The following is a 25,436-nucleotide window of genomic DNA, read 5'->3' on the forward strand; positions in this document are numbered from 1 at the left end:
ATTCACCAGGCTTATATCTGCCTGATACATTACTCCACTGGGCTCCGAGCGAAAGGATTATCCTGTACTACAAGCCACTTTAATAAGCTTCAAGAGTCCAGAAGGATCTGCCAACTGGAAACGTGCCATGCATCACAACCATGCTCTGTCTCCCTCATGTGACGGCGGGTGCAGGCACAGATGCTTCACTGCTGAGGTGCATCCCAAATGGATGAACGCTGATTTACTCTCATCCTTATTCGAGAAATGTAATGCTTTGCCATAGATTTGTGTGGGACTCAGTCACTCATCGATATGCACAACCATTGTGTGCTCCCCCTGCATGTCTCATTTTTTTTTGTTTACTTATCTCCTGACATTCTCAAATGAATCTTTTCTCTTATAGGAAACCATGATGTGAGGGAGGGTAAATGGGAATATATCATCACCACCAAACCTCACCCAGCCAGGTTTTGTGTCAGATTAATGTTGAAGACTGGTGTTGCGAATTGCATGTTTTACATTATACATTGAAGGTTGGTTAAACAATAACACTATCTGTTTTCACAGTATTGTGTTAATGTGTATTTCCTATAAATGAAATGTAGCCAGCCATGTAGGTCTACACACTGTTTTGCTTCATGCACCCAACAATTTTACCCAAAATACATCAAAAGTGCAGTAGTAAATAAGCTGTTGAGTCTCAAGTATAAACAGGTTTGTTTTAATTGCTGATAAGCCACTCTGTACCCAATGGCTTTGAACCCTACATGATAAACTGTATCAAAATCACATAGGAATAGAAAGCCATAAAGCACAGTAGTGTTTTGAGTGGAATCGGGCTGCACTGGCTGGTGTTTAATTGCAAGGTTAACGTAAAACCAACATTAAACTCACTGTATTTCATCCTACACAGATTAACAGATGCGGCAGGAACCCTTTGAGCGAAGTTGCAGGCAGTATTGAAGATTAAAGGGGATAAAACAACATTCATGAATAATTAAACAAACTAGAGAGTATTATTCCGCTTTCTGGCCTAGGAGGATTACAGCGTTTGCATCTCATTGTTCTTTTTTAAGTTACTCCGCATGGAAAAGTCTGGAATTTTCTTTCTTTATTTATGTATTAATTGCTCTTTATTTATTGCACTCGTCCATGCCTGAGCTTCTCGATTCACTTCAAGAGAGAGAAAACTGTATTTTGTCAATCAGTCTTCAAGAACATTCCAAACTCTCTTTGATGAGGCATTGAGAGGTTGCCAAGAAATAAAAAGGTACAGCTCTAATCCAAAAGGCTTTTGTGATTCCCACAGTGGCTGGGTCAATGGTGAGGGGATTATGTAAACATTCAATGTACAATTAGAATCCAGAAGTCTTGCTGACTTTCTGGCTTTGACAAAAGATATTAAGAATTACATCACTGCTCAAATCTGGTGCCCAGGGAGTATATTAGATTTGATTAATGAATACAGTCTTTAAAAAAGCAGACACCAATAAAATGCTTAAGAAAAACTGCTTATTATAATCAGTTTGTACATTCTGTGATTTATTCACATAACTGAATGGGTGCATGTTTAGGAAATCCAAATCAGGGAGTTAAAAACCCCAAATGATTGCTAATTTCGTGTTTATTAGCATAGATGATTCATAATATGAAATAAATATTAAAATTAACAACATTAGATATTACTGAATTTCACTCTTAAGAAAGGTGTGTTGTGATGTCATAGAATGGTTTCATGAAGGACTTTTAGCATCCAAAGAACCTTATTGTGTCACAAAAGGTTGTTTGTAATGGAAAACGTTTTTTTAGATAGAAAATAAGTAATGGTAAATGGATTTTTGGGGAACCAAAAATAATAGTTAACCTTCTGACGTTTTTTTGAGAGTCAACTATTTATCAAAATAATCGATAGGATTGTACTTTATTTTGTGAATGTTGACATTATTTTGGAAACAAGTGCTTACTTTATATCTTGAATGCAAATTATGTTTCAGTACTTACATATTCTAACATTGGAGAGATTTACAGGTATGAAAGCCATTAGGCTTGTTAAGACTTTTACAAACAGTAAAGATCCAAACCTCTTTGCAGACATATTATCTATATTGTATAATATACAATACAAGCTATAGCATCACAATGATTATGTGTTAAAAATAATAAATCCAGAAATTGTCTTTGAGTAACATTGTCTGTGAACACAGTGTGTCAACATTGTCAGTTTTGGCAGATGTCTGCTACATTCTCTCTTTCTCCCTCTCTCTCTCTCTCTCTCTCTCTCTCTCTCTCTCTCTCTCTCTCTCTCTCTCTCTCTCTCCCTCTCTCTCTCTCTCTGGCATAGTTTACCGTCTTAAAGGTCTGAGATATGAGTGTATATCATAAAATCTATCAGATTATTATATCTGATTAACATTGAGCCTATATAGGATATTGTAATGCTGTCAGAATACAACTTGTGTGAGGGGGCCTCATTAATACAAAAAAATATATGCATACAATGTTAATTGTACATACAATATAATACATAACATTTTATAATTTCTTGCTACCTCATTATCAGTGTGTGATTCACTCAGATGTTAAACATGAATCACGCCAGATAATTGTGTGATAAACATGTCTTTCGAGATTTAGACCAAATCAATGGAAGAATGAATGCACCAAAGAGCAACAGTGATGTTTGCAGGACAACTAATGAAAATATGCATAACTTCAGCAACCTTTTCTTACATTGTAATGTGGTTATGTTTGTATTATTTTTTTGTCAGTATTAAGCACTTCACAGTCTCACCAGTGTGTATCTGAGCTCATTAAATCTCAGATATAAGGCAGTCAAGGCCATTTCTCTCCCTCTTTGAGGATTATTCAGGGACACTAAATTCAGATAGATAACTATAGCAACGACAAATGTGGTAAATCACCATATTTCAGTTTTGTTACCATTTTTATATTTAATGTGACAGAAATATATAGCCTGTCTGTAAATATAAGCTGATATGCTTGTTTACTTGCATTTTAATTAATGGAAAAGGTTAAAGGGATATTTCAGAGGCAAAACTAAATTTCCCCAGATTCATTCACACTCAAGGCATCCTAACTGGTTTTCTTCTTGAATAGATATGCAGTCTGAGTTATAATACCATGTATCTTTTTTCTTCCAAGCTGTAAAATGGAAGTGAATGGGGGGCAATTTTTTGATGCTCGACACGGCAAAATGGAAAAACAAGCCCCAGATTCACGTGCAGCCGAGGGATAAAGGAACCTAGACATTAAAAGCGCCATTAATATGGATTCTCTAACGCATCAATTCGCTTCAAAAAACATGTGTTTAAGAACACAGAGTCATGTTGACCAGTTCTTTAATCGATGGATGCACTTTTGGAGCTTCAAAAAATTGCCCCCCTATTCAATTCCTTTTTACCACTCAAAAATTATACATATACCAAGAAAAATTATACATGGTATTGTAACTCCAACTGCATTATTCTAAAAGAAGAAAGTCATATTCAGTCAGGATCCCTTGAGGGTGAGTAAAACATGGGGACATTTTGTTTTGCGTCTGAAATATACCTTTAAGTCAAGGTAAAATAATCTGTTTGAGTTTTCCTCATTATCATTCACATTAGCATAGATAATGCACTAATGATCATTATTCCAAGCCAGTGCGACACAGTAAAACAGTCTGTTAAGAGGCTCTGAGCCTCTGATTGGCTGTTAACTGTGACTCTCTGCCAAATCACAGCAGAACTCGCATGCCTGCTAATCAGACACAATCATTACACACATCAAAACCAGACACTGCTCGATCAAATGAAAGGTGGCAATCTATTGAAAACCATAGTTGTCTGTGCAATAATTTAAACATAATGATTTATAAAATGTTGTGTGTTATGTACCTCCAAAGGCACATCAGTAAAGCCTCTTCATCATGTCCTTTTTTATTAATATTATACGGGATGTAATTTTATCATCAAGTCTATCTGTTTTTATCTGATGACTAAATTTACTTTGATATTGGTTTGTAAGCTTTCAGTAGATTTCACACAAGATTAATTATTTAAGCCAGTCCTACATAATTATTTTCACAATCTTTCGAGTAAATTCTTGTTTTATGATAAATAATCTTTCCAAACACTTTTTCCCCAATCGTGTTTAGCAGCATAAAAAGATAAAACACAATTAAATAAGAGCGACAGATAGTGGCTGTGGAATGGAATAGTTTACCCAAAAATGAAAATGTTCATTTGAAATGTCACTTTTTTCAATCTCAAGTCATTCAAAACATGTTTATAACTTTTTTTTCTGTGAATCAAAAGAAGATATTTTGAGAAATTTCTCAGTGGTTTCGTATACAAAATAAGTCAACAGGGCCCCAATGCTGTTGGGCACCATTATTCTTCAAATATCTTCTTTTGTGTTCTGCAGAAGAAAGAAGGTCAAACAGGTTTGGAATGACATGAGGGTGAATAAATGATAAGAGCGTTTTCAATAGGCTATTGGGTGAACTCATTTGGGGCAATTTAACAAGAGAGAAGTCCAAACATTTTCAAACACAAGAATAAAATCTAAAGCAAGGGTGAGAATGGACTGCATCCTTAAGAAAGCCTCTGTCATTCTGCCTTCAATAATTACTTGTGCTTAAGTTTTGGCACTGAGCTGTTGGCTTTCAGATGGAGGGTGAAGGGGCTGGGGGGCTATTGTATGTGTTCCCCTCTTCTAAATACTACTACTGATATTTGAGTCACACAGACACCGGATGCAACAATCTTCATAGTCCAATGGTTCAATCCCTTCTGCAAGGGACCCGAGAATCCCACACAGAGGCAGATTCTCTTATTTGAACACAAAAGCATTTATCACATTGTTCGGTCTGAGGTTTCCCACAGGAGCAATTTGGGGTGAAGTTCAAGGGCGCAATATCGATGTCTGATGGGTGGGGCTCAAAACTAAAGTCTGATCAGGTAGTGTTTAATGTGGGGAGGGCAGAATCTCAAACGGTCTCCCAACTGTTGAGATCAAGCCATAGCTATCTCCCTATAGACAATTTATTGACAACTATGAATTGCACTTTTATTGTGAATGTGTTATGCCAATGACTATCATTCCAAGCAGCTTACAAAACCACCGGAAATGTAGATGACAAATAAACAAAAAATTAATAAACCAAAAAAAATTACAATAATATAAATAGTATAATAACAAGAATTAGAAGAAGAATAGAAGAAGCAAAACAAACAAATGACTATACTTTTTACCTTTTCTCAAGGGTTTGTTCCACGTTCTTTTCCTCTGTAGTGCCCATTCATGTGAGTGGAGGAACACAGAGGTCTCTGTGCAGGTGCTCTGCCTCTTTTTGACGTGTTTCATCCAACATTATTTTCTACATTCAGTTTGTTTCTCTCTTTCTCTCTCTACCTCACTCTTTCTCTTTCTCTCGCTGTCTTTCTCTTTCGTCATATCGTCATCTCTCAAACAGCTCTCTTCAAAGAAATCCTGCATGCTTTTGCCAGGAAGCTGGTGAAAAAGAAAATTGCAAGATTTCAACAAGAACTCTTCCACTGTAAGCCTCTTCTCAGCAATTCTCTTCTTGCTAAGAAACGGTCGGGAAAGACGATTAAGAATTCAGGCGTACGTCTTCACAACTCCTCATCTGACACAGAAAAACAGAAGCGGGAGTGAAGGAATGGAAGGAGGGATTGTTCCTCTGCATCCCTATACTCACAGCTCTCACTGCAACAGGACACACACACACGCGTTGCTCAGCCCCACCTCTTTCCCCTGTTCTGCTGCTCTGTCAAATAGACACACAAGCTTACTTCATTACTATTCACCGGGTCCTCCTAAGATGCACATCGCTGCCCTACTAAGAGAGAAAAAAGAGCGAGGAGAAACAGTGCTGTGGCATCGTATGCATGACATAACACATGTTTTGTCTTTTGTTCAACAACAGCACTCGTTGCAGTCTAACCCACATTATCGTCGTCCATTCTGAAAAACCCCTCTCATGACACAATGAGCAGGGATATAATACATTCTTTTGTCCTTTAAACCATTCCCTCCAAATATAGTACAAGATGATACATTTATATGCAGGATTGTCTTAGCTCTCAAAGTTCCTCAACCACCATCTTAAACCGCTGCCTGAGCCCTTTCACCAAATCCCTCTCTTGTTGCCTCTTGTTTTTCACCTTTCTCCCTCTGCTAGCATTTGCTGGGGATCTGTCTCGCTTGGTTAGAGAGCTGGCAGGAGGGCTTAGATGAGGAGAGAGAGAGTGTGCACACAGAGGTTAGCCATGTGAGTTCTCCAGCACACTTCAGCAACCACTTTCCTCCAAGGAGGCTCCAATTTTGCCTCTGGGCTCTGAAATATCAAAACCCTGTTTGATAAAGTTAAGGGAATTTGCAATTGTTTTAAGCAACTTTTTTAGGATATTTGATAGATTGAGTGCAGTGTACAAATAATAACTTGACAAGTATGAATGAGTGTCATTGAATTGCCTTTTCTGTCATCTTGCGATGTGTGAGTTGATGCAGAAAAAGTAGCAAACTCTCTGAGGTACTTCTTTGTTTTCGTGTGTGCCACATTTTTGGCAAGGATGGGGTTCTTGTGAGTGCATGGCCTTTTTTCGCATTTTGGCTCCTCTCCCACCTCTCTGCCTCGTGTTGTCGACAGAGGATTGAAATGGGAGAGAAAATCCTTTTAACTATGACCTGGTCCATCAATAGAGCCCTTCTGTTGCTCTTGGTTACTTGTCATTGTGCAGACAAGGTTTTTGTTCAACTTCATATCAACTGAACGACAATTTAAAAAATTGTTGTGACATTTTGTAATTCTTTTTATGTGTGTAATGTTGACTCTTTAAATGGCCTAATGACCACAGTTTTTTCTTGTTTTGATGAATTACCTATTGTAACACGAAGTTTTGTGTCGCAATTCACATATTATTTATCCTTAGTAGTGTTCTAATTTAAAATGAGTATATGCACAAATCATATAGGTAGAAATGAGTATTTCTACATGGATGATTAACTGTTTTTTGGTGAAAATTCACTGAAAAACAGTGAACGGCTGATATACCCACTCACTGCAAGAAAGCGGAGTTCTGTGACACTACAATGCATTAACAAATTATAAAAATAATGCTTAGCTAAATTAACACATTTAATTATACAGTGAACATTACATAACAAATAATAATTAAAGATATGCTTAAATGCTAGAAGGAGATACATTGTGATGTGTGTGTGACTTTTATCACATTGTCGTCTAGGAAACAGACGGTGCTTTCCAAATGGAATGTATCGCTCTCACTCTAGAGGGTAATCCCTTTGAAGGGTTTATGGCATAGGGATGAGCCCTTCAAAATGGAACGCAGGGACAGGGTATTTCCATTTCGCATCCTATTTTGCGGCACACTAAAAAGTGTACACTTACAAAAACAATACATACATTTATGTATTTAGGGCATAGTCTAAGTAGGCAAATTGGGATGCAACTTTGCCCTTCTTCATAGATCTAGTCTTTAAGTTTTGCTCCTCTGTCGCCATCTCTGTTTGAAATATAAAGTGCAGTTTACTTTACATAACGTGTTATATTTGTGAAACCAAACCACTGGCTCAACTTTTAATAAATCTACTATTGCAAATTGATTTCCTTTAGCTTAGTGGTAAGGGCATTGGCAAGGATGTGGGTTCGATCCCAGGGGATTGCAAATACCTATGTAAAATGTATAGGATAAAGCAATGTAAGTCGCTTTGGATAAAAGAGTCTGCCAATTGCCTAAATGTAGATGTAAATGATTTAAAGTATAGGGAGACTTTTTTATGTTCTTGCTCATCAACTGATTTATTTTTATTTTTAACCAAAAAAGTTTCAATCACTTTAATCTTTCATTTGTCCGCCATGAATCATGATATGCTTCTTTTTGTAGCTTTAGAGGCAGGTGGTATAAGGCGGGGAGACATTTGAGTGGACAAAAAATAGGATTTGAGGGCAGGGTGAGTCATCCATATTTTTGGGATGTTTCCCAGAAGAGAAATAAACTTTTAAAAATGAAATTTCTATTCATTTTTTATTCAAATAACAGCAATGTTTAAGTTTACTCTAGCATATTGCTTCAGTTTTAATAGGCATGGACTAAAAGCCAAGAACTTTAATTTATTTTTGGCTAACTTTGAAGAAATAATGCCTAAAAACGTCCTCATTCATTCAAAAGCATTCTTCAATTCATATAATACTAAAGGATATTTTTCTGTAAAATGACAATAAATGGTGAGTACTGCTGCCAGTAATGTTTGTAGCGAATAACGTTTAACTTTACATCCACGTCCATCGTAAGAGCCTTCTTTTGTGTTCCCCACAAAATCCCAACAGAATTTACATTTTCAGGTGAACTATAACTTTAAGTATTTAGTGTAATGCTTGGTGCTCTTATAGCAAAAAAAATCTCGCCCTAATTTTTTGTCTTTCTCATTTTCTCTCTCTCTTTCTCAGCTGTCAGTCTGGTCAGGTCCATTCTGTTTGTAGCTCTATTTTAAGTGAGGACACAGTCGGGTAGAAGGGAGGGGAGCGTGTGAGGATGGAAGTGCCAGGGGTGAGAGAGTGTCATAATAAAAGGCTTATCAGCAGGGCAGAACACCCACCCGGACAGTCTGTGAGATAAAGCAGCATGTAGATTTTCATATCTGTCCATTGACTCTCCAATCACATTTCAAAACCGTCAATTATTAACCAAGCCCGAAGCTATAAATATTCATTATCTGTCAGAGGTGCTGCTAATCTGGTCATGGGCATCATGATACTGCTCAAGGTTATCTGGAAATGATTGTTATGAAAGTGACCCTGATTGCATATAAAAGGTATTTTCATAGAATTATAAAGCACATCTGCATTTGTGGTTTGTGTATGAAAAATGGACAGCGGGATTGTTATTGAGCAAATGTGTTTTTTGGGGTTGGCAGCTGTTCTGGCTTTAAACTTCTGAAGTGAGACTGTGTTTTTCATGTTGCCAGACTTAAAACAAATTGTGGTTGCCAAAACAAGAGCTGTCTCATCAGAATTATGGCCATCTTATCTTCTCTCAGCCAGACGGCTGTGTGTGAGCGTAACGTAATGCCTTCAGAGCATCTTCCTCCTAATCTGCATATTCAGATGTTATTCAGTTTGTTGTGATCATCATATGCCTCTTCTTGTGTGAACGGATGAGTCAGATCTCCATAGACCTTTTTCCATCATTCTGAACAACTGGCAGAACAGCAACAATCATTGACTATGATTGTTTTTACCCTAACATGCCTTTTTCTAATTTTTTCATCGAAAAAGCTACATGCAGCTATCCACGGGGAGACTCACTTAAACCAGTCACATTTACATATTCTGTATATAACAATTGTTTTTAAAGACACATACGTTCACAACCTAAAAAATCAATGGCATAACCTTTTCTATGGCTCAGCTGGTAGAGCGTGGTGGTAGCATTGCCAAGGTCATCGCTCAATTCCTATGAGAATGCACAAATAAGTGTTTGACAAAGGCCTAAATGTAATACAAATATATTTTCTACTATTCCCCTCAATTGTATATGTAAATCATTGGTAAACATGCTCTCTGTATTGTGCTTTAGTTGTTCAGCAGCAATATAACATATTATACACAAATAGGATGCATACTCAAACATCATACAACAATAATAGAGTGCATGAGAAACATCATAAAACTATATAAAAATGCATACTAAACTTCACAGCAACTATAGTGCGCACTGAAAATTATAAAGCATAGGATGCATAACTTAACATTATACAGCCATAATTGGATGTATACTTTAACATCACAAAGCCATGACAGGATGCATACTTAAAACACACAGGCTAAATAACCCCCACTTGCGGTCTTTGCACTTGACTACTTTCATGATGTTTTTCCTGTTTTTTTTCCCAGGTGGGCCTGAGCATCCAAAGTGAGCATGTAGTATTTCTAACCCGATGGGACACAATCCAGAACGTGATGCAAGATGGGATACGCTTAGCTCGAAAGCGTTATTCAAGATAGTGTGGGTTTAGTGCGCTAAGGGCACTGCACTTGGGGTTTTTAAGACATTGGATAGACTTGCGTTCTTACTTCCTGTCGTGTGCTTGCACTCTTAAGTGGCCAAGACCGCAAGTGGGGGTATTCGGACGGAGCCACAGACATGATGGCATGCATACTTAAACATCATAGACCCCGGATAAAATGCATACTTTAAAATTATAGAGCAACAATATTGCACATACTAAAACAGCACACAACAATAACAAGGTGTAAACCATTATAAGGAAGAAATAATAGAGTGCACAGAAAACATCATAAAGCAATATTAAGATTCATACTACACTTCACACAGCAACATGCGTCCACAGTAAAAAACTCAAAAAGCATAGGATTTATACTACAACAAACAACCATATTATGATGTATCCTTTAACATCATACAGCCATGATAGGATGCATACTTAAAAACATATAGACGTGATGTCATGCATACTTAAACATCAGATACTGACATGCATACTTAAAAATTATACAGCCATGATAGGATTCACTCTTAAAAATCATAGTGCAACAATAGTGCGCATATTAAAACATCACACAGCAATAAGAGGATTCATCTTACACATCACACATCACACATCACACAGCCAATATTAGGGTGCCTATTGTTGATGTCCTTCTGAAACCTAGTATCTCCACATTTCAAAATTTGTACTTATTGCCACTATTATAAGTCATCCTTTAAGTTTGTCACTGTTTGCAAATATCTAATCAATGAAACTATTAAAACATGCTTGTCAACTTCGGAAACATAGTATTTAGAAAGCACAGTGATTTTGTCCATTTCCTGAAAAACAGCAAATTTGGACATCCAAGGTTTCGGAAGGGCAGATGTGATGTTAAAACATCACAGTAATTGTAAAATGCTTTGTAAAACATCCTACAGCAGTAACAGGTGTGCATACTTAAATATCACAAAGATGTAAGATTGCATTTTACAGCGCTAATGGGGTGCATATTGAAACATCATTCTTCAAAATGTTGGGCACATCTTTAAACATCATATACCAAAAATAGAAAGCATACCAAAACATCATACAGCACTAGTAGCATCATAATGCAACAGTAGGGTGCAGACGTTTACATTATAGAGCCATAATAGGATGTATACTTAAATATCAAACAGCAATAAGACAATATATCTTAAGCATCATTCAACTTAAATTAGTTGCATACTAAAACATTACAAAATAATCATACAGTGCACATCAAAACATCATACAGCACTATTAAGGCGCATACTAAATCATCATTATGCCATAAAAAGTGTACATTTTTTTCTTTCAGGACTCCGTTCAATCTCCGTCAGATACACAGAGCAGCAGCTAGAGTATAGTCTACCTCTAATTATGACAGAGCAGTCTGCCTGTAACCAACCTGCAAAGAGCCTCATCTCACTCCTCTCATTTATCTTGTTTGGAGTAGGGGAATTGGGTTTCAGATAAAGCAAGGGATATGCTCCTGCTCCTGCCTCAAGGCAGTGGGATAGATAGTCTACCTTGGTGTGTCAAGGTGAAATAGATTGATTTGCTGTGGTTGAGGTCTGCGGGATAGATGTTGGAAAATCTCGTTTCGATTTTATTGCCTTTAAAACCTTGACAAGGTCTTTTTTTAACTTGCATTGTACACTGGAGAGCATTTGGTGAGGATAACTTCAGTACAGAGAGACGTGCTTTCATTCTTGTTTTCTTGATTGTTTCTTATTGCATTATCTGATTGAATAACATCGGTTTCAGTCAATCTTAAAACATGGTGAAATGTGTTAACACAAAATGCATTTAATCTCCATAGCACCACAGATCTACAAGTATTGTTCTTGGTGTTGGACACACCGTCAAAGCATCGTACGCCTGAGATTAGTCCCAGTACCGGTATGAAGCAAATGCCAACATTCAGCACAGTTTGACAGACATTTTGAAAGAGTTTTTTTATGTTTAGTGTTTATTAACGTCAACATATCCTTTGGGAAATCCCCAAAGACGCCCTTAATGTCACTGGTCTCCAAGCTTCCCTCTGCTGTAACTGTTCATTAGAAACCTGCAGAGAATTTGTGGGTGTGCATGTGAGATAGAAAAGGAGATGGTAGATTCACTGCTTGAGATAATTAAAAATCCACAGTGGAGGAATCAAACAATCATTCCGTATACAGATTTTAATTATCCTCAATTTACATCTGTAATGTGTGAACACATTTGTGTATTTGCTGAGATGTGTTGTTAAATGTCAAGCGGGTAGGAGGGGTCATGCCAGCTGGGCAGCCCAGACGTGCCAGCAATACCAACAGGCATAGAGACAGAAACCTTGGCATTTTGTGTGCGCTCACATCTTAGTTAATGGTTTTATGGTCAGTTTGGTTGATGTGGTCACTGTTAATTCAACAGTGAAATATTTGGTATCACAGTTCTGAGCGAGGAGGAATTTGGGTAATTATTGTAAAAATGATGTAATCAGAGTTTGACTTTTTATTGTTTAATACTGAACCAGCGGTGACATTTTAAAATGAGTGAAACTCAGGACACAGGTAATGAATCAAGATTTTGTACTTTAAAGGTGTACTGTATTGTATGGACGTGAGTCATTTTAAGTCACTTTAAGGCCTACAGCATCATGTTTAACATCATCTATTCACAGCCTGAGATGATTTACAGTTGTCAGTGGAAAGTCATGTGAAATATATGAAGAGATAATTTGGAAAAACAGATAACACCGTATTTAAAATGTTATTTTTCTTGTGCATTCCAATTAATATTAATCAAACTACAGTTGGGTTGATTTGATTAGATAATAATAACACAATAAAATACTTCAAACTAACATTTTAAAACATAATATAAACGTGAGAAGTTTTTTTTTTGAACATTTAATAACAGAGTTATGTATTTTTGCAATCGATGATGAAGCAATACAGTATAATCCACTACTTTAGGTTTAACTCCAATATATATTGCCATCTAGTGTTAGGTGTAAGGAATAATATCATAATTGCAATTCACAAGACAGCTTAAGTGAGAGAGAAAGAAAAGTCGATTTGTATGTCACCTCTTTTGAAAATGTTTGAACAAAAATCATATTTTAGACCAAACAAACAAAGAAAAAAAACTACAATGTAAAGTTTGTTCGTGTGAAGTCACCGTTAGGGTGATTTGTGGTTTCTTTATGGAACTTGCACCCTGACTAATTTCTCACCCTGTAAGCACAAAACAACACAAAATAGATATTGTTGTACTGCAGAATAAGGAAAACACATACTTGATATCACTATATCTTATAACCCTGTATATAAATTACTGTAGGTTTGTATACAAACTTGTTTATTTTTGTTTAAAAAATGCATTCATTTCTTTTCATTCATTAATTGTTAGTTTAATTAATAATGAGTTTTTGACAGCAAAGTTAATAAAGGTTGTAATTATGATTAATGCATTAATCATATTTCCAATTTGAATAATTGCCACCTTGGTTGAGCCATTATTTTGACATCAATTTAATTTGATCTCTGATACTTCAGAATCCAAAGTATTATTATTATCATACTGGCTTCAGCACTTTTGCTACCTAGAAGACAAATTAGCTCTCAAACTTCCAGTTTGAAAACATTTTTGAGATGTTAAAATGTTGTTGTTTTTTCAGTTTTATTTGTTTGTGTGTTTTTTGTATACTGTATGCATTCAAACTCTATGCTGCATCAAAAATTGCCCTTTGAAATTATAATAAACTTTGAACCTTGAACATCAGTTTAAAGTACTTGAACAGAAACTGAAAACTAAGAGATGTGAATCTATTCTCCAGACCTCAAAACCGTGTGGGAAACTAAATACTGCAATTCACAAAATGAATGATTTGTTGAAAATTAACATGTCCTCATTCAGAATGTCAGACATATTCGAGATCTTAGTGTAAAATTACCTTCCAATAAGTCACTTAGGGTTAACATAAACGGAAGAGAGAAAAGGAAAGGGAGACAATGTTTAAAGGTGTTAATCAATGTCTGTTGTATAAACACATCTGAAACAGCTTCCTCTTACTGAACATAAAAGGCAATCATTTGATATGCTCCTAAAATCTCTCTTATTTCCACACATGGTATTACAGGTTGATGTTAGCCAATCAGATTTGACAAAGAGGAAATTTGTATCCATGCGTGCATGGAGCAACTGATGATGACTTAAGCTTTGAAAATAGCTGCATCAATAGATATACAGTAGGGTTAAATCCCTTAAAGGCACTGAAAGGTTTTTGTTGCTAGACGAAATCTGCATGACGGTTTTTGTAAACTCCCAAACGAGTCCCTGAATAATTAAGCAGGATATGCAGATTTATAAATATGTTGCTATGCTGTTGCGTGAGTTAGTGCAGAATATTTTTGATGTTCTGTGGCAGCATCTCAAATCTTCTTGCTTTGCAATTAAAAATTCTACTGAGATACAATTTATTCACATATTCCTTATTGTGCACTATACAATCTTCAGTTAAGTAAACTTTGCTTTGAAAATGATTTAAAAAGACAAATTATTTTAGATTTTATATTACATATTAATATATGCATAAGGTTAAAGACAGGGTGTTAACTTGGGGTCCAGGAAGCTATTTCAAAAGGTGCATTGACAGACAAAAAACCTACAGAATTTCAACAACAAAAAAAGATTTTTCTAAAGATAATACATCTGTTTTATGATTTTTTTACTGTTTAAAATATATTACTTTTGCAGAGAATTTTTTTTTTTTCTCAAGGTCACATCAGAACCTATTCTCTTCATGCAGCATTGATGTAACGTGTCAACCAGCACAGAAAAAAACGTCCTTCAATTCTTAAGTCATGTAAAATAATACAACTTTATTGTTTGAAAGGAGCATCTACAGTACATAAACATCAGATAAATTGAGAAAGTGACAGAAATTTGAAAGATAGTCTGGTGGGATAGATGACCATGGAACAATACATAGTGTTTGACCCAGTATTATTCAGTTGTATTATGGCAAAAATGAATAGAAATTGCACATGCAGACACTTTAGCAAGTAAAAAAATGATAAAGATTGTATAACATTGGGTCCATAGGGCATCGCCTAACCAGTGCTTTACGTATAAGTAACACAAGTAACATGTAGATGTAAATAGCTAATGATTCTCCATCATCTGGAGTTTTATGTAAATGATGTATCCTCACAGCATTGCATTGATTTTAATTTCTTTGGCCTGCTAATTGTAGGTGTTATTGACAGTATGTCCCAAATTAAATGCTCTTAGCTGTGCACATCTTGATTCAATGATAATGTTTTAGATTTAAAAAAGTCCTTTAAAGAAATCCGGTTCTTTCTTCTGAAATGTTGACATCATAACATTCTGATCCAAGTCTCACATCAAAATCATTGACCGTTCAACTGAAAATCATTGACAGTTTCGAAGAGCTCAGTTGAGATGTTGATTTTTAGGCATTAACTTCAGATTTTCGCACAAAGGTTCATGAACTGGGAGGAGTAAAGGAATATAAATGCAGGACATGGTCACCCATTCTTTGATCTACACTGTCATCTAACCAAGCAACCTAGAAACGCTAAAAGAAGCATCCAGGAACCAGGAGTCAAAAATACAGGAAGAGGGATAGTTTGGAGATCTTCACGCTATGTTAATTGAGGAGCGTATATTAACACTTTTCAAAAGGAACTGTCAACATACACTGACATACTGGAGCGTCTTCTTCAGTTTTGGACTAAGCATCGCCTTCTTGGGGCCAACTATCCTAGATCTGAAATGTCAAACCGGCTCCACATTACAGGAGATCACCTGGGTGTTCTTCTCCCAGCAGTTTTGCTTGCTCGTCGGGACCTCAGTTGGAGGAGTTTTCAGAAAAACGTGAGTCATACAAGGATTTCAGTACCCCTGTCACTGAGGTGTTCGACATAAACACTCTTCTACTGTAATACTCTGATCAGGATACACAGTGTGTCATTTAGTGTTAGATTTTTAGTACATATCGGTCACAATACAAATATAGTGTCTGGGGTGTTTCTGCACTTCTGCTTTGTTCAAATGTTTTGACAGTATTGGTCATACAGTATATTGTCAGATGTTGGTTTCCCGTTTATGCTGTTACAGAGCATTGGACAGGCCAGAAAATGACTTCCACACCTTGCAGAATATGAAGGTGCTACAAAAGGCTCTTCACCGCAATAAGAACCACTTTTGGTTCCTCGGTTCCAACCTTTCAGTTTAAAAGAACTGTTTCTTTCTTACCTTTTCATAGTCTAAAGAAATGTTTTCCACTATAAAGAAACTTTTGTGAAACAGAAAGGTTCATTCGATGTTAAAGGTTCTGTGTGGCACCATACACTCCTAAAAAAGGTGCTTCAAAAGGTTCTTTGATGCCGTAGAAGAACACTTTTAGTTTTTAAGTTCCACAGAGAACCTTTAACCTCTGAAGAACCTTTCTGTTTAAAAAAAAGTTCTTTGTGGTGAAAAAGGTTCGTTAGATTATAAAAAGTAAGAAGAAGTGGTTGTTTAAAGGTCTGATGAACTGGGCTTGTTTATTGTTTTATATTGTTATATGAGGTCTACTTATGACGTTTGCATGGTTTTTACATCCAAAAACATCCAAATCAATAAGTAATATGTTACTTTCTATCCAGGTTTTTAGGCCAGCTCTGCAAACGCTCGGTTTTAATGGGTGTGCCGCATTGAAGACACTTGGAAGTAAACTGCTTTGATTGGATAGGAGTTTATGTAGTTGAAGCCTTCTGTCAATTTGGTTAGAGAAGTAACGTTTGGTTACACATTAGCACCATTCACAGTTTTTGCACTGCACCAGTATTATCTGGAGACCTCCTGTGATTTATAAATGGCCTCCCCACATCAGTATTGTGACGCATAATTCAAAAATGTTTTACTCACATCAGATTGCTGCGCCATTCCTATCGTATCCAATATTGACGGCACAGCACTGCTTTTTCATTTTAAACTCTTTACAAATTCAGTGTCAACCTGTGCCTTGTTCAGGTAGGAATCCTCTGAGAAATTAAACCAACAAACGCTCCAATTTTTTTCCCACATGAGCTGGAAAGTCTTTAAAAATAAACTTGAACCCCGCATTTCTTATATCAGAATCCGAAGGAAGGTTATGCAGCGGCTGTATTCTTCCACAACCAGGGATGGCACATTATTTAGCTATCTTTAATGGCATGTTTGTTTATTTCTAGCTCGATCTATCTGGTTTTGCACCACTTGTGTTACTTCAGAATTGTCATGCGTGAACCAGTGGGTGGGGCTAGAGAAGAAGTCGTTGATATTCTTTCTGTGGAGGCGATGTTCAACCTATAAATGTCGTCATAGACAGGTGTATTCCAGAACCTGGCGTTAACTGGGCCTGGTGTCAATAACAGATGTAATCTCAGTAACAAGGGCGTTTTCAGTACTGACACTTACAGGATGTTCGCGTGAATATCATTCCCTCTTATATAACAAAAGCTCGGGTTAAAATTGTGATTTTAATTAATGCCGCCTTTCAAGAACCTTTGGCTTAATGGTCCTTTTGGAAACAAAAATGGTTCTTCTATGTTATTGCTGTGAAGAACCTTTTAAGCATCTTTATTTTTAAGAGCGACAGCAAAAAAAATGGTTCTTCTATGACATCATGTAGCATCTTTATTATTAAGAGTATACTGAGAAATGTTTTTATCCCTATGTTCTTATAACACATAACACAATCATTTCAGTAAATTATTCTCTTTTGTGAGTTTCCAGAATAAATAATGTTTCAAATATTATTGTGGAAGGAGTTTTTTCATCACTTAATATTTCCTTTTCTTAACATTAAACTTTTCACTAACCATTTATTGCCTTAAGATCGAGTTTAATTCCGTACTTGAGCCCTTCTGTAATGTACACTACATCAAATCTGTTTGCTTTATAGTGCTTTTGTAGTATTTGAATAAGAAATTAATTAAATTTTAAATGATTGAAAAAGTTGCATGCTGTAGCTCTGTTGTTCTTTTAAGTCTTAAGTGTTCAGTTCAGTAAATTCAGTTTTAAGTGTTGATCTGTGGTTTGCAATAATCTCAACGGTGTCATATTGAAAACGGACCTCTGTATCTCAATTCTGTGGTAAGGATTAGGATAAATTGTGGAGGTGAGTTTTAGATTAATTAATGAACCAATCAGAAGTTGGATAGTCCAGATCTCCAAGGGAGACAAATTTCATTGCACCTCAAATAATTATTTCAGCATTCTTCTTAAACTCCAGCTTGATCTTCAGTTCAATTCTGTAGTTTGCAGGTTATTTCATGAATTTAAATGTTTTATGAAAGTACATAAATAAATTAAAAAGAGAGTTTGGTGATGATTCAAACACATTAAGCTTCCATAACTGACAAAGATCAAGTAAAAGATTTGTGAAAGCTACACTTTCATTTAAAATCACCCAACTTCTAAAAATCAAATGATTCAAAAAGCTTTTTTCTTTGAAATGAGAAATAACGGATAAAATCATAATATTTCTCACACAAGCTCTTTTTCTCTTCTTCAGGTTGTTGAGTGCCCTAACCACCCTCTTCCTCTCCACCTTCATCATCTCCGTGGTTTTTGCCATCATTCCATTTTGCTATAATGTGCTGTTGCTGGCAGTTGCTATGGCAGTGTCAGGTCTGGCTATGGGTTTCATTGATACTATTGCAAACATCCAGCTGGTGTCCATTTATAAGAAAGACTCTGCCATGTTCTTGCAGGTGAGAAACACCACATAACATAGTGAGATAGTGGACATAAAAGCAATGCTGTGATAAGAAAGTCAAATTAACAAAATGATTTTGTCATTGCATATCAATCACACTTGACTCTGCCAATTACAGCAAAATCATCCAATCATGTAAAAAATAGTATGTATTGTGTTAAAAACTGATGCATATATTCAAATGCCCATGGCAAAATGTTGATTTTCAGTAGAGGACCACATTTTATAAACAAAAAAATATTTACCATAAAAATATTTATTTTTATTTTTCCGAATCGTGTTCTTCACATTTGATGTCTGTTTTGACTCTGAATGCAGGTACTGCACTTCTTCATTGGGCTTGGTGCTTTGATAAGTCCCCTGATTGCAGATCCGTTCATCTCTGAACACTGCCTGGGTGCAAACAGCACCGAAAACGCCTCAGTGTTACTCCACCACTTCAGGTTAGCGCCAGTAATCCACGATACTTCCCCACACTCTCTGCCAGTTCAGGAGAAACCCAGCGTGTCGTATGCCTTCTGGATCATGGCTCTCATAAATGTAAGATTGTGCACAGCACTTGTGTGTCTTAAAGGTGCTTGATGTTTGTGAGATCAATTCCACTTGTTTTCTTCTAGTTGCCTGTGCCGATTGCGGTTCTCGTGCTGATGTACAGAGAGAAGCTGCTTCCCTGCTGTCCAAACAGCCCTCCGCGGCTGCTGGACAAAGACGAATTGGAAATGGAGACCCAGGCATCAGGCACCAAAGAGATGCATGAACCAGTAACTGAAGGTATTCGTGCTGCTCAAACTGGTCATGTGATCATAATTTCACACAAAAATAAAAATTCTGTCATTATATATTTACCCTTAGAACCTTTTTCTTCTGTGAAACACAAAAGAAGATATTTTGAGAAATGTTTCAGTATACATTAGTGGTGGGCATAGATTATTTTTTTTAATCTAGATTAATCTAGATTAATTTTGGAATTAATCTAGATTAATCTAGATTAATTTTGGAATTAATCTAGATTAATCTAGATTAAAATGGCTCATTTGAATTCTGCCGAAGGCATTCAGAATATGTGTGCTACCCAAATAATGACTAAAAGTAAGTCTTTGAGAACGGGTTTCTCAAGCCAGGTGGCGCATTAGACCAGGGGCTCATCTCCTGTTTCCAAAATGCATCACAAACTGCTTGAGAAAGCAGTTCTACTATGATAATTGGTGATGAAAATTAAATTATGTTCAATAAGATGAACTTGTGTTTACTTCCGCATTAGCTAAGGGATGATTTGTGTTTAGGTGGTACTTGAGACTGGAAGAGCTCCTACAGTACATTTACATTTAGTCATTTAGCAGACGCTTTTATCCAAAGCGACTTACAAAGAGTGAGGGAGCAACAAGCGATATGTCATACAGGAGCCATAATACATTAGATCTCAATACAAAGTTACTGGTTTCAACTAAAGCTAGACCACTACCTGTTGAGAGAAAGTTTATTTTTTTTTAAACCAATTCCGCATTGCACAAGGTGCAAACAACCTTAGTCTTGTCGATGTTTCCATTGGGAAGCTTCTTAAAAATAAATATTCCCTGAAGCAAACCCGGCGGCTTCATAGCTGCATCCATGTTAGCACGTCACGTTTGATGCGGTAATTTCACAGTAACGTTATGTTGTGTTCAGACCAAACGCGAATGGCGTGTCAAGCGCGAGTGATTTATATGTTAATGAAAAGAGCCAATAGACCTACTTGCTGCGCGAATCGCGCGAATGAAGCCCTGGTTATGAGATGATGAGGCGGCTTCTGCTTCCGCGAATGACGCGAATCACGCGAGTTGAAAAATCTCGTTCTCGCCCCATACAGTGCAGTTAAGCTGGTATACATCCGCGCTAAAATATCAAGGTGAAAGTCATCATAGCTTGCGTAGTATAGACCCAGCTGCCAACCCAACTCTGAGAATAGATTAACGGCGACATTTTTTTTATCGCGCGATAAAAGTCTCACTGCGTTAACGCCGTTAACGGCCCACCACTATTATACATATACTGGACATCCAGTGTTGTTGGGGCACCAAAATTCTTCAAAATTAACATTTTTTGATCTGCAGTATTTGTGGTATTAACGTTTTTGTGATACTAAAATTCCAATGAAATCATATTTTCCAGGACATGGAAATCTCTTCAGCTGCTGTATGAATGGTAATCTGAGCAGGTTACCTGTCACATTTCTTGGCATCCATATCTTGGGTGGGATTGTCCTGTTTATGTCAGAAGGCATTATGGTAAATACATAACAATATTTGTTAATATGTAGATTTTATTACCTTTTGATCTTTGAATCTCTTCTTTAGGGGGTCTACGCTGGTTTTGTTTATACATATGCTGTTTCGCCTCCCATGTCACTGCATGCAAAAATGGCGGCATATCTCAACTGTGTCTTCTGGGCAGCGATCACTGCAGGACGCCTGGTGTCAATCCCCCTGTCATACCGCTTAAGACCCGTCTACCTGCTCATCGTCAACCTGGTAATGAACCTGCGAAAAGTCTGTGAAATGAACCCTCTTGTATCCATCAAATTACCACATGAACCTAGATATAATGGACTGGTTTGTAATTGTCAGATCTCTCTCTCTCTCTCTCTCTCTCTCTCTCTCTCTCTCTCTCTCTCTCTTGGGCAGGCTGGTGTGATTGTTATATCGCTGCTATTGTTGGTCTTCTACACAAACAGTTTGTTTCTGTTTGTGGGGACAAGCTTGCTTGGGCTTTTCCTCAGCAGCGTTTTTCCCTGCTTACTGGCTTATACTGAAGACATCCTGAACTATACGGGTAAATAGCATACACATGGTTTCCATGTTTTATGATAACTTTTCATAGACCAATGCTTTTTATTCTGTACAAACTGTATATTGTATCCCCTTTCCCCGGGGTTTTCTGCCTTTTTGACACAAAGGCCCCCCATTGTATTCAACAATATTCCAAGGTCCTCGTCCCACTCACATAAATGTAAAAATAGTGTAGAGCTTGACATTAACTGGAAAAAAAATATTCATTATAAAAATAATCGCCAGACTATTAAAAAATATCTTGTTTTTAGTTTTTACTATTTTAATTTATTAGACATCTTTTCAAACAAACATAATTTACATTCATAAGATGTTTTTCTTATGGGTACCACAAAATGTCCCACAAGGTCGAAAATTACTTTGTGGGTACATTTAGCCCCCCACCACACACACACACACACACACACATTGTGGGGAATTTTCAAAGGCACAATGATTTTAATTTTGTACAAACGGTGTATTCCCCAAAATCAAATCCTCACACAAACCTTTTTGCATTTTTCTTTTTTTAACTAAGCCTCATTTGATATGTTCACAAGAAAATTTGTGGGGACTGCTGGTCAGCAGGGACATGTTTGACATAGTCCCTACGTATAAAACACACACACACACAACTTGGGTTTAATTAGTCGGTTCATATTTTCATACTAAGAAAGTGCTATTTGCCCTCTAAGAAAGTGATATTCTCTTATTCTCACAAAAGCCTGTTGACATAATTTGATTTGACATGACTTCCAGAGATTTCAAGTATTGAGGATCACTTTAAATGTCTTCACTTCAAGTTAGCTTTAAACACTTATGTGCTGCCCTGTATACTCTGGGGTTTTTTGTCCACACTGTGCATACACTCAAGTTTGTTTTTCTATTTTTGTAAAGACTTCCAACTGATGTTTATTGTTTTCACACAGTTAAGACTATTTGCTATATCCCCTACTCCTAAATCTAACACAGTTTTGTAGTTATGTGTGTTGAGCTGTTGTCCTAATAGCACAAATTGGCTAGAATGTGTTTTAGACAATTATTAATTTTATCAATATTTTTTCGGGAGGAGTTTGTATTGGACAAAGTCGGTTTTACAATCCTTTTGGGGCCACCGTTGGTCCCAGCACACACACACATCAACAAACATAAAATTTCTGTTTCTGCACTTTTCAGGATGTGCAACTTCAGTCTTGGTGGCCACTGCTCAAATGGGTGAGATGTCTATGCAGGTGTTGGTTGGATCTGTAAGTACTTTGTATGTTACTTTTTGAAAACCTGAGAATTTTTTCTGAGCAAGTAAATGTTTTCCAGGTGATTCAGGCTAAAGGAAGTTACAGTTTCCTGGTGTGTGGCATGCTTCTCGGCTGTCTTGCCTTCATCTTCCTCTTGTTCTTGGTTTTATGTAACCACATCCACAGAAAACTCGCAGGTAAAACCTTAGATTGCACAATACTTAAACCGACAGAAATACTTTCACCCTAACTAGGCTACGTTATCGAATCAAATCTCTTTGTTACGCATACACAAGTGTACTGGCGGTGAATTTCTTACATGCAAGACTCTGTGCCATGGCACTACATACAACAGGATGAAAATACAATATTTATATGATTTAATATGTTCATCTTCCAGGACCATCTAAAAAAGCCGGTATGGTTGAAGACCCACCACCATTCACTCTACCTACTCCAGAGAAAGCAGGATAGAAAATTCTTATAACACAACTCAAATGTGACTCCAGATGAGACCCTCCGTGGGTCACAACCTGCTGGAAACACTGCACCCCTCCACTGTAAACATTAAGGGTGCCCTTGTGGTTTTGTTATCATGTTCATGTAACAACGTGAAAAACATACATTATGGGGCAATAAGGTATTGTGCCTCTCTGTTAGGTTTGCTATTATCTGGTGTTTTTATTTGTTTTACAGATTCTCAGTAAGTAATTGAGGGATGGAGTTTTGAACACAGAAATTAAATATAAATAAACTTGTTTTGTACTTCACCCATCAACACAGAGAATCATTCACCAAATTAAACAACAGATTCATCTCCAAACGTCTCAATTAATCTTTCACCAACCTAAGGGAATTCATAGAAGTTCCTAGAACATCTCTTGCTCAATACAAGTGTTCATTTTGTAAACATAATGAGTTTCATAAACTAGAAGGTCGGGTTAATGTGATCTACACCATTCACAAATTTAAAAAAGACACTTTACTAAAGAAAAACTTGTAACTCTTGATCATCAATTACTGAGGACAAATCACATGGTGCTTTATATATACTTCAACACTTTGTAATATATGTATTTAGTATAGCATACTTCACCTATTCTAAAAAGATTTATTTAAACTTTATCCTTTATAATCCCAAAAAGATCACCATGTTATTTCCATACAAGTATAACAGACTACATTTATTATTATAATAAATGTGTACATCTTAAATTCCTTTGACTGCATAGTGTGATTTTTTGAAGAAAAAAAATCCTTTACATAATAAAAAACAGTCCATAATCTGGAAAAATACTTGAAGATCACGTAATTTCCATTACACCAACGAAAGGATACATTGATAATAATATTTATTTAAGGCGTCTTTCAAACCACTCAGTCACTGTGCATCAGAAGTAATAAAGAAGTCAATAAAAATATCAATAAAACACAGGGGAGAAAAAATTATAATAAAGTGCAGACAGTAATCATGTAGGATAAAATATTCTGAATGAGTAAGTTTTGTGTTTAGCTTTAAATTGAGGTAAAGAGTCTAAATTACGGATGTTAGCAGGGAGAGAATTCCAAAGGAGAGGAGGAGCCCGACTAAAGGCTCTGAGACCCATGGTGGTTAAACGGGCCGTAGGTGTATAGAGGAGACCCAGTGAAGAAGAGCGGAGAGTTTGAGAAGGAATTTAGTGCCGAATCAGATCTGAGAGGCAAAGTGGAGCGAGGTTATGGAGACTTTTATAAGTGAGAAGAAGATTTTTAATTCAATGCGAGATTTGATAGGAAGCCAATGAACCTGTTGAAGTGATGGGGTGATGTGTTGTATAGATGAGTCCTGGTTATGATACGAGCAGCGGAATTCTGAATCAGCTGAAGTTTATGGAGAAGCTTATGTGGTAAACCAAATAAGAGAATTACAGTAGTCAATGCGAGAAATTACAAGTTAGTGGACAAGAATGGCAGTACTATGTGGGGTAAGAGATGAACGAAAGCGAGCAATATTACGAAGATGAACAAGACCGAGTTATACTATTAATGTGAGCTTCAAATGATGGAGTACTGTCAAATATGACCCTCAAGTTCCTAATCCTAATTAGCAGAAAACCTTGTTTTAATTTCATGTAGACAGTTAGTGAGAAAGATAGGTGGAAGAATGGAGTCAGGTTTAGTCGATACATAAAGTTGTGTGTCATCAGCATAACAGTCAAATTTAATACCAAATTTGGAAAATATATTACCAAGTGGGAGAAGATAGATCAGAAACAATATAAAAGCCCTAGGACAGATCCTTGAGGAACGCCAGTTAACTGAAGAGGGTTGGGAATGGAAACGTTTCAGTTGTATGAACTGTGTATGGTTAGAGAGATAAGAAGTGAACCAGGCGAGAGGAATACCAGAGATACCAATAGTAGTGTTCAGCAACATAGAGTGTGAAATGGTATCAAAGGCTGACCTTAAATCAAACAAAACAAGAATAGATATCATCAGCAGCCAATAACAGATCATTAGTTACTCTCACCAAGGCAGTTTCTGTACTATGCTTGGAGCGAAATCCTGACTGAAAACACAAGTTGTTCTTACTAAGGTGAGCTTTTTATATTTTGACACAAAACC

At 36.6% G+C, this 25,436-nt stretch overlaps 1 protein-coding gene across 1 annotated transcript; it reads left to right on the forward strand.

Moving 5' to 3' along the window:
* Window positions 1-15,584: 15,584 nt before the first annotated feature.
* mfsd4ab (major facilitator superfamily domain containing 4Ab) lies at window positions 15,585-24,047 on the forward strand. Its single transcript, XM_056732224.1, has 10 exons — window positions 15,585-15,924; window positions 18,590-18,788; window positions 19,112-19,333; window positions 19,411-19,564; window positions 20,942-21,057; window positions 21,127-21,300; window positions 21,454-21,601; window positions 22,774-22,844; window positions 22,912-23,029; window positions 23,233-24,047. Exons 1-10 carry the CDS (start codon window positions 15,695-15,697, stop codon window positions 23,304-23,306), a joined length of 1,506 nt encoding a protein of 501 aa, XP_056588202.1. The 5' UTR covers window positions 15,585-15,694; the 3' UTR covers window positions 23,307-24,047.
* The last annotated feature ends 1,389 nt before the right edge of the window (window positions 24,048-25,436 follow it).

This window comes from Triplophysa dalaica, chromosome 20 (assembly GCF_015846415.1).
Source record: "Triplophysa dalaica isolate WHDGS20190420 chromosome 20, ASM1584641v1, whole genome shotgun sequence".
Taxonomy (NCBI): Eukaryota; Metazoa; Chordata; class Actinopteri; order Cypriniformes; family Nemacheilidae; genus Triplophysa; species Triplophysa dalaica.